Consider the following 11121-nt stretch of genomic DNA (forward strand, 5'->3'; position numbering starts at 1 on the left):
TGCACCATGCTGGCGGATGAGAGTTCCCCGCTTTGGTATTCCCTAACCGTTATACACAAGCTAAAGCACTGGTATATAGACATATTCCCACCTGCGTTGGGAGGCTCTCTTAGGAGTCCCAGACATCCATTCCATTAAAATACTATAAAAAGATTAGCGCTGTATGCTGAGCTATTTTACTCGTTGTATGGACTGACACCGTGATAAAAACCCAATAGATTCCATTATAGTGAATGGAGTCCATCATGTGAATGACCTGACATTGCTGTCATTTCTGATTTTCAGCTCCTATGACCTAGCAGAATAAAAGATATTAACAATGCAGATGTGAAAAAAGCCTCATTTGTATCCCAAGGTGATTGTCCACCTTTAAATCTCCAACTTTTTTCATCATGCCGTTTTAAGGCCAAAATTTCTTAAAATATTTTTATAACAGTCACCTACATAGACCTAGATGACATTCTGGAGGCATGCAGTCACCAGTAGGTTGGGTTTAAGAAAAAAAAAGACTTCTAGCAGAAGGTAATCTCCAGAAAGAACAAAAGGTTAGGCATGTTGAATCCCCTAATGTCTGTTACCTCTTTCCCCTGAGAGCGGAAGTCAGTGGAGTCTGGTTTCAGCCAGCGTTTAAGGAGTTTTCCCCTTGAACATCACTTATCCCCTATCCACAGGGTCAGTTTTCTTCAAACGTGGGTTTTCAGCACTGTAGACCCTGCTGATCACTAGAATCTGGGGTCCAGTGTTCTTCCTTCTGACTGGAAGTCACATGTCCTCTGCTACTCCATGCAATCCATTTGACGGCCAGAGCTCCTACAGTACAGTACTTGGTTATCTCTGGCAGTCCCACAGAAGTGAATGGAGCGGCAGTGGACATGTGCGTGTTCCAGTCAGAAGAGGAACACTATAACCACGTTCTAGTCATAAGCAGGGGACCCAGCAGTTAGACCTCGTGGATCAGACACATCCCATTATTCTGTGAATAGGAAATAAGTGTTTCCCCTTTAAATAAAGGTTGGCTGAACTCCTCTGACTGCAGTTGTGAGAAATAACAGACATTATGAATTTCACCATGCCTAACCCAATCTTCCTGTGGAATCTGGATGTGTTGTATGAAAGTAAACCCCTTAAATTTGTATTATATGTAGCATATTGTGTTGATGTACCATAGCCTTGTTATATCTGGATGTTTTCTTCTCAACTTCTCAGATGAAAGTTCAGTTCCTACTGACATATGATTGAGCAATAATAAGCCAAAATCACTCACCCACCTTCACTAACTAGCTCACTTTTCTCTGATTGCTTGCATGAAATAATCTTCTCCACCAGCTGGTTGTAGCTGCAGTTACCCACGGCCGTCACAACCTCAGCAATCTGGGAGACGAAATACAACAAGAAATCATAATGAGGACATTTCTGAAGCTGCATTAAAAGACCAGTGATGTGATGCATGTTCACAGATGAACTTTGAAGTGACATTAAAAAACATGAAACTCAAAGGCTACAGAGAAAACAGGAAGATAAATACATCACATTTCAAAGTATGTTTGGACTTATTAATTCAGAATGCTGGAGAATGAAGGGACACCCTGTAAATTTAGAACCATAGGTGTCTGTGAGACTGCATATGGACAACTGCAAGCCCTGTTCACACAGTGCATTAGAGAAGTAGAATTTTTTATTTTATTATAATTATGTATTAAGTATCATTCATTCCAATAAAAAAAAGTACAATAAGCACGAACAAGACAAGCTACAAACTGGTACAGAAGGAGAGAGGACCCTGCCTGCAAGGGCTTACAATCTACAAGGCATGGGAGAAGGATACAGCAGGTGATGGTAAAGCTGGTCATGGCAGTATAGTGGCAGCAGGGTTACTGTAGGTTGTAGGCTTGTCTGAAGAGGTGGGTTTTCAGGTTTCTTTAGAAGGTTTCCACAATAATTGAGTGTCTGATATGCTGCGGTATAGAGTTCCAAAGATTACGTGTGAGAAGGTACTGGAAGATCAGGTCAAGATGTATCGAGGGGACTGGTATTGTACGGCCTTAAATGTCATAGTATGTGTTTTGTACTAGATTCTCTGGGTAGCGGGGAGCCAGTCAAGGGATTGGCAAAAAGAAGAGACAGGAGAGCAACGGGGGAGAGGTGGGTGAGTTGAGAATAGATTAGAGGGGTACAAGAGTGCTAGATGGGAGGAGAATGTTACATTAGTATAGGCGGGAGATGATGAGGGCATGTACAATAATTTTTGCACACTCTAGATTGAGGATTGCGCGGATCTGAGAGATACTTTTGAGTTGGAGGCAGCAGGAGGTAGAAACTTCTTGGATGTGCCGTTTGAAGGATAGAGCAGAATCGAAGGTCACCCCAAGGCAGCGGTGAGAGTGTGCAGCCATTGACGGTGATAGAAAGGTCTCATGAGGGTGATGAGTGAGATGGGGGAAAAATTATAAATTCTGTTTTATCTATGTTACTTTTAGAAAGGTAGAGGAGAAGCTGGAGGCTATAGAGAATAGGCAATGTGTGATTCTGGATAGTAGGGTGGTGATATCTGGACCAAATAGGTAAATTTGTTTATCGTCAGCATAGAAGTAATACTGAAAGCCATGATCTTTCCCAGGCTGAAGGTGTAGATTGAGAACAACAGGGGTCCTAGGACAGAGCCTTGGGGGACACTGACAGAGAGGGTACGGGGCGAGGAGGTATTGTGTGAGTGGGAGACACTAAGTGTCCAGTTTGTAAGGTATGATGTGATCCAGGAGAGGTCTGTGACTCCAAGAGATGAGAGAGTTTGTAGCAGAAGGGAGGGGTCAACAGTGTCAAAGGCAGAGGACAGGTCAAGGAGGACAGACTAATGAGGTTTAGCTTTGGCAGTCAGCAGGTCACTGGTGACTTTGGTAGGGGCAGTTCCAGTAGACTGGTTGGGTTGGAAGCCATATAGTAGCCGGTCAAATAAGGAACAGGAAGAGAGGTGGGAAGACAGCTCAAGGTGGACATGTTGTTCAAGTAACTTTGAGGTGTATGGAAGTAGTGCTATGGGGCGATAGCCAGACAAAGAAGATGTGTCGAGGGAAGGCCTTTTGAGGATGGATGTGATGGTAGCATATTTAAAACAAGAGGTTTTAACCAGTGGTTAGAGATATGTTGAAGAGATGGGTTAGGGCAGGGATAAAGACTGTGGTGAGGTTGGGGATGAGGTGGGATGGGATCCGGTCAAGTGCACAGGTGGTGAGATGTGGAGAAGCTGGTTTTTGGGGAAGAGAACTGAATATGTGTGTAGAGGGGCTGTGGGGACTGTAGGGTGAAGCTTTGATGTTGTCAAACTTTTGTTTTAAGTATGTGGCAAAATCCTCTGGCTGAGATGACAGGCGATGGAGGGGGCACCGGAGGACAGAGAAGAGAGTTAAATAGTTGCTTAGGACTGTGAGACAGGGAAAAGATGAGAGATGTGAAGTAGGCCTGTTTTGCAGCAGCGAAGTTGATGAGAGATTGTTTGTATGTGACAAAGTGCTCTTTAGAATGGGTTTTCTTCCATCACTACTCTGCAACCCTGGAGGCTTGTCTCAGTTCTTTAGTCAGACTTATGTACCAGGGTTGCCTATTGATTTTTCGGGTTTTGTTATGTATGAGGGGGGGTGGACTCGAGTCGAGAGCTGTAGTCTTTACCTCAGGATAGTTTCTCAATATCAGATTGGTGGGGTCAGACTCCCAGCACCCCTGCTATTCAACTGTTTGAAGGGGCCACAGGGCTTGTGCTAGTGCTGTGGCCTCTTCACTGTTTACCCTGGTCCTTCTACCTGCACACCATACCCCATAGCAGTGGTGGCACATGGTATTGCAGATTTGTCCAATTCAAGAGAAAGAGGTGGATGCTGAAATACCCAGTACCACTGCTACAGGTAGATGGACCAAGGTAAACAATGAGGATGCTATGTGGCACACACGAGCACAGTGGTCCCTTAAAACAACAAACTGATAGAAATGCAGAAAGTCGGATCCCAATGATCTATCCTATGGATAACCACAATATAATGACCCTGGAAAACACCTTTAAAAACTAGAAAGTGTGAAAACATTTTGAAAAATGAAGAAAAACAGAACCTTACAATCGGTGGAAAGTTTTGACTGCTAACTTTGAATAAGGAGCAACTGGAAGAACAGCCATACTGTCACATTTAAATTAGCATTTTATGCATTACAATCTTTATTATATTTATGTTTTCTCTTATGTTGTCTAAGGCACTTTTGTGTACATGTTTATTTTACTGCAATTTATTCTGATACATGCATAATCAATTATATTTGAAACGTAGATTATGTGTTCCCACCTCATGTGATATGAAGTAATATTACATGTGAAAAATTTAATTTTTCTGTATGTTATATTGAAATTTCTTTGAAAATTCTAATAAAAAATTATTTTGTTCTAAATTAGCATTTTATAAATGTAATCAATGACAAAGTAAAGGCCTAATCATCAGTTTCTGAGAAGCTAAACTAATAATGACCAGTTGACAACCGATGTGGCTGTACTTCCTGCAGTCAAAAATAGTACCAAATTGTATATAGCTGGACCTTGATCAGATCCATGGTGTGTGAGGGGACAGTACAGGGCAGTCCATCTCTTCAGTTTTTGGATCCCCTGAATATCACTGGGGAGAAGAAAAGAATTATCCTCTGTACAGCTCATAAATATCTGATGGGTGGGGGTCTGACCCTCAGCACCACTGCTGATCAACTGTTTGTAGACATCATGTCTATCAGTCACATGGCCTTTGTGCAGCTCAGTCTCATTTAAATGAATGGGACTGACTTACAATACCAGACACAGCCGCTACGCAATGTACAGCACTGTGCCTCATCCAAGAGCTTCCCATCAAACCGCTGATTGGTGGGGATGCTGGGTTTCAGACCCCGATCATTCAAATTAGGGTTGCATCAGGTATCGAAATTTCGATACCCAATCGATACTTTTGTATTCGGTACCGGGATTTGCGTTATTGCGATACTAGGCTGCGCTGCTGTGCAAGCCTCGTATGTCCTCTTATAAGAGAACATGGAATGTGCCGCTCTCGGTGCGCGCTATGTTCTCTCCGGCCAAACAATGGAGAAGGAGGGAGGTAGGGGGTCCCTCCCTCCTATGACGCGGCCGCCACTGAAACCAGTGAAAAGAGCGGGCTCTGAAGCTGCCCGCACCACTGCCAGCAATGAATGTGCGGCTAATTAAAGCATGAGGGGGGACAGGGGAGGGAATAAACTGCTGCGCCGTCTGAGCTAGTGAGCGCGGCAAACTCCTCCTTAGTGTCCTGTCCTCAGCGTCAGCCCAGGCCCCAGAGTATGTGTGCATTAGTGCACTGAGCAGCCAGCATAGCAGGTACCCCACCCCCACACAAGAGTGATTAGCTTGCCTCAAAATAAGGGCAGGCAAAAAAAAAAACCATATGTAATCAGACAGCCAGTAAGATTGGGGTAAATGTGACTCCTTAACCCCAATCTTGCCACTGCCATGTTTAAAAATGATGGGGGTCATTTATTTTTTATGTCAGGCTGGGCACATGCTTTTGGACTGGACCCCATGTGACCCCCAAAGTACCATCTCACATAACGGGCAGCATGGAGATAATGTGAGTTACAGAATACAGGCCACTTATTAATATGAGGAACATGGATTGGAAGTCAAAATTCATAAGACTGTGCCAATAGCAAGTGACTGTTCATGTAGCTCATGCATTAACCCCATGTTGCACATTATGCAAGATATGGATACTTGATAGGGTTATTATGAGGCACATAGGGGTTATCACTAGGAACGGTTGGACCTGTGCCTCACAGTAACCCCATCATGTATCACTTTGGCAGCTTCCGATCTGAGCCATGGCATCCAGGACGCTACTGAAGCCCTGGCTGCCATGGTAATATCCCTGCTGCTGTGTGCACAGGGCAGCAGGGAGAGTGTGAAGTCCTATTCACCCTAATAGATCTCTATCAGGGTGACTAGGACCAGGGATCAAAAGATCCCAGGTTCTAGCACCTAAGGGGGGGGTAATAGTTATTAAATAAAAAGTAAAAAAAAAAACGAAATATTAAAAGTTTAATTCACCCCCTTTCCCAATGTTACATATTAAATATATAAACAATAAAAAAAAACATTAGGTATCGCCATGCCCGAAAAAGTCCAAACTATTAAAATATAAAAAAATATCTCCTATGCAGTGAACGCCGTAACAGAAAAAAAAAATTATCAATTCGACATTTTTTGGTCACATTGTGTCCCCCAAAAAATAGAATAGGACTGTTCTATTATGGGCCAAATGTTCCTTTAAATGCGGAATGCACGCTGCTTTTTTTGGTGTTTTTTTTCCAAGTAGTATCTAATGGTATCAAGTATCACAATACTTTTTCATGGTATTGAAATCGAATCAATATCGTGACAACCCTAATTCAAATACTTAATTCTTATCCTGAGGATAGGTCATCAATACTCAGATCCCCAAAAAAACCTTTAACTACTCAATTATCTGCATTTTCTAGCATGGTAGACTTCATTCCCAACCGTACCTACTGAACATGGCTGTTATGGGCAGCATTTCATAAATAAGCCTCATTTTCTCCGATTCCCTGGCATGTCAATAAACTTCCAATGAAAGGCTCACATTGTAGAAGTGCAATACATCACTGCAGGGATTTGTAATTATGGGCGATTCATTGTACTTTGGTCTTCTATATTGAAAGGCTCTTGGCAGGAATACGCATCTGCTAAAGGCATACAATCCGCTCAGTTTTTCTTGTTAGCCCCCAGGATCTTATTGAAGCTTTTATAGGCATTGAAGAGAAGCCACAATGGATTCAAGGAAAAAAACATGATTTAGTAGAGAAACTAAAACGTAATTTTACTAAATGAAGATTATTATTTCCAAAGCTTCTGAGGACGGTGGCACAATCCCATTCAAGTGCAGACATGATCTCTCCGACAAGACAGTCACAGCCTTCCTAAATACATCTCGACCAGCCAGAGAGTGAAGTCTTTACAAGTGACCAGCTCGTAATAGTACGAATAAAGTACATGAGAGCAAATAGGATTTATCAGTCTGTGCCCTACCTAAATAGTAAGCCACAGGCCTTTAAGGACCTGAAAGGTTCTCAAATTCCTTCAACATGCTTTATTATTATGTAGATAAACTACCAGCTTCACCTTTAGGGCTCATGCACACAACCATGTTTTTTGTTATTCATTTCAATGGGGCAACAAAAGATCCAGGTAGCACACCGCGTGCTGTCCACATCCGTATGTCCGTTCTGAGCCCCAGCAAAAAAAAAAAAATGGAACGTATTCTTGTCCATAGGGCTGTTCTATTATGGGCTGGATGTTCTGTTAAATGTGAAAAGCACCATAAAAGCTTAGAAGATCACAGGTCTATGGAGTTTGGGGGTGCAGTTGTTTTAAAAGTCTGTTCCATTAGTGAACATGTCTCCGATCAGTACAAGACAGTAGCGCCCTTCTTTCTGAACTGCCCTGTGCCCAGTGGCTTACGTAGAGAAGTAAGGGCCCCATAGCAAGGATCAAACCAGCCCCCCACACAGGACAGAGGGGTTTCTACCTAAACCCTTTTCAATGACCCTTGGGCCATTTTTCCACTGCCTCATCTACTAAACGTTGTTCCTTTAGAGGGTAGAGTCTTGACCAAGTGTTCACCTCCAGTAGAAGCGGAGATAATCCCAACTAAGACTGGCCCCCCTCTTGCTCTGGGCCCCATAGCAGTTGCATGGTCTGCCGCTATGGTAGTTACACCCCTGCCTGTGCTGGCATAAAGGGCCCCCTTTGTTCTCCCCTTCTCCACAACCAAATGACCCACTGCGTTCTCTGTCTGAGATAATATTCCATATATTGGTCTACACTTACAAATGTCACTCTGCCAAGAACGTGACATATTTTGGCACATCTAGGGGCACATAATAACCCCTATATCTGACGGTGAATGCGCCGAGTTATGAAGAGGCAGATAATTTCGGCAGATCCTCCGCCACTTCTAAATGTAAGACAGCTTCCGAGCTGTCTTACATTTAGACCATTTTCTACGCCTGTCCCCTTCTCTGCCCACTGGTGTGAGCGGGGAGAAGTCGCAGATAGCAGTGCAAAGGACCTTAGGGCAGCAATCTGCACGAAAAATATGCCTAATTTATGTGCATTTCTGCTTGATAAATGACCCCCCCTGGTTTTAGAAAAATCCACTGTATCTAGCCCATCAAGGGAAAAAAGTGTATCCTAAATACAATATTTTGCATCAAAAGTGGCAGAAAATTCTGTTGCACAGGAAGCCAACCAATAGCTATTGGTCCAAAGTTAGATGACAGGGTCTAGTCGTGCACCCCCCTCATACATAAGTATCATCCTGCCTGATCCTCTGTGATAAATTACACTGTCTATAGGATAAGTAAGACTCATCTGAATGACATATGTGGCTTTACTGCTAATATTTAGGAAACATGGCACCCGTCATGTGACCTCCTGACATTTAATAATCAGCAGTGTTACATGACATGTGCTGGCTGAACACACAGGATACATCAATATGATGACTAAATAGGACTAATGGCGGAGTAGATGTAATTAAGGTCTGCAAGCAAAATTGTATATTAGAAAATTGTTTAAAGGGAACCTGTCACCGGGATTTTGTGTATAGAGCTGAGCGCATGGGTTGCTAGATGGCCGCTAGCACATCCACAATACCCAGTCCCCATAGCTCTGTGTGCTTTTATTGTGTACAAAATATGCAAATTAACCTGAGATGAGTCCTGTACGTGAGATGAGTTGGGGACAGGACTCATCTCAGGTTAATTTGCACATGTATCTAATCGTTTTTTTTACACAATAAAAGCACATAGAGCTATGGGGACTGGGTATTGTGGCCATCTAGCAACCCATGTCCTCAGCTCTATACCCAAAATCCTGGTGACAGGTTCCCTTTAAAGGGAATCAGTCAGCATCAAATCACCCCCCAAACTGGAATAAGCGGTGCATAGTGTAAGTGAAGCTGAGTCTGGTTATGGAATTTTTATTTTCATGCTCACTTGAATCCTGACGCTGTGCTCCCACATACCGGCAGTAAAATGCATTGAGAGGACTCCGCTTTGAGTCCTCTCCATTATGTAACTGCTGACTACAAGTCAGTACGAAGAAACAAACTGCACAACTGGACTTTGTGTCACTTCTACTATACATCGCTTACTCTAGTTTGGGGGTTGTTTCGGAGCTGACAGGTTTCCTTTTATGTCCTATTCTCTAAACAAATAGATGTAATAACTAATAACATTTCCAGCAACAGTAAATGTGTCACAATAACAAAAGAAATCAAATTTACAATTTTTCTTCCCCTGCCACTTCCTGCTGGTGTTTGGTTTCCTGGGTGCAGCAGTGATGTCCTGTACACGCCACGTCACTGCCGGCATGACAGATGTTGTCTGGCATAGCGCCCTGACACAGGGAGGTAGGAAGTTCTCTGCCTGTGTCAGACACCCAAAACGCTATTTCATAATTAAAGAGGCACTCCGTTTTTATTTTGCATATATTACTAACTCACCACCAGTACCCTAGCAGTATCATTTGTTATACCCCAACTCAGTTGCACCCATACATTTTGAACCTTATTCATAGTATAGGAACCTGTTCATGGGGCCTCATGTCTGACCAGCAGCACAAAGCATGCTCTAATGTGTAAAAAGGAACCCTATCTGTCCTGTGTGACTGACTTCCTGTGAACTACAGGATGACATCATCACCAACCAAATCCCTCTTGGCAGATCTCAGGCCCCTTCCCCGCGCCTCTGTATATCTCTGTAGTCTGTTGAAGATATAATGTCTCACCTATCTAAAGGACCAGGAGTGCAGATATATAGTAGGTGAGTGTATGCAGCGATTAACTGCAGTTACATAAACCTCGACTCACACTGCCTGTCTATACTGTGTGTGCTGACTCTCCAGTCTAGTTCCATGGGATGTAGTTTCACACTGGTTTTCCCTAGAGAGGACAGACAGGCGCAAGCTGCGTCACTTAGGAAAACATGGAGACCCTGCAGTGTGTCACTGTTCAGTTATGGCTGCCCTCATAGAACTCTAAGTGAGACTCTGCCCCCTCTGTCTCTGCAAAGCCAGGCATGATTGGGAATGTAGGATTCATTAGGAAAACCATATCTGAGGGGAGAAGGAATCAAGATGGATGACAACCCACTTGCAGGTATACACAAGGCATACAGAACAGCTACTAATTGTGTAACCCTTTCTACCCCAGAGGTTTTTTCGTTTTGGCTTTTTCATTTTGTACTCCCTACCTTCCCAGAACCATAACTTATTTATTCTTCTGTTCACATAGCCATATGAGGGCTTTTTTTTTTTTTGCGGGACAAGTTGTACTTTCCAATGCCACCATTTAATATTGCATATAAGGTAGTGGGAAGCAGGGAAAAAAAAAATCCAAATGGGGTGGAATAAATAAAAAAAAAAGCAATTCCGACACAGTTTTACATTTCTTTTTATTTTTTATTTATGACGTTCCATGTTACTTTCATTCTACAGGTCAGTATGAATCAGGCGATACCTTATACTATACGTTTTTCTTGCATTTTGATACTGATAAAATAATAAAAACCTTGGGGGGGGAAAAAAAAATCGGTTTTATTTTTGGGTTGCCATATTCTGACCCCTATAACTTTTCTGTAGTTAGGTGTACAGAGCTGTGTGAGCATTCACTTTTTGCGGTGCGATCTATACTTTTCATTGATACCATTCTGGGGTGTGTACGACTTTTTGATCACTTTTTATCATTAGATTGCTATTCTCATAGATTCTAATGCATTAGCATTGTAATCTATGAGAAATGTACTAGATTCCTATGGAGCCCTGCTACAGGCAGAAACACTATGCAGCAGCCTCCTGTTATTCTCTATGAGCGGGGCTGCTGCCTACAAGCGCCGGGTCCTCCAATTGCCGCTGGAAGGAGCTGGAGCATACCTGGAAGCACGTGCTCAGATGCCAATCGTAAGTGTTAAATGTCGGTCATGGACTTGAGCCGCGGGTGTCTGCTGTATTAAACAGCAGGCCCCCCTCGCGGCTATGGCACCCGCTTCGGT

At 43.1% G+C, this 11121-nt stretch overlaps 1 protein-coding gene across 2 annotated transcripts in view; it reads right to left on the reverse strand.

Moving 5' to 3' along the window:
* The window catches only part of MINDY2 (MINDY lysine 48 deubiquitinase 2), a 105014-nt gene that overhangs the window by 24518 nt on the left and 69375 nt on the right, over positions 1-11121 (reverse strand). For both annotated transcript variants that reach the window (XM_040413881.1, XM_040413882.1), the window contains exon 5: positions 1269-1371. In XM_040413881.1, the coding sequence (XP_040269815.1) occupies positions 1269-1371 (103 nt within the window). The remainder of the gene's footprint in view (positions 1-1268; positions 1372-11121) is intronic.

This window comes from Bufo bufo, chromosome 1, assembly GCF_905171765.1.
Source record: "Bufo bufo chromosome 1, aBufBuf1.1, whole genome shotgun sequence".
NCBI lineage: Eukaryota > Metazoa > Chordata > Amphibia > Anura > Bufonidae > Bufo > Bufo bufo.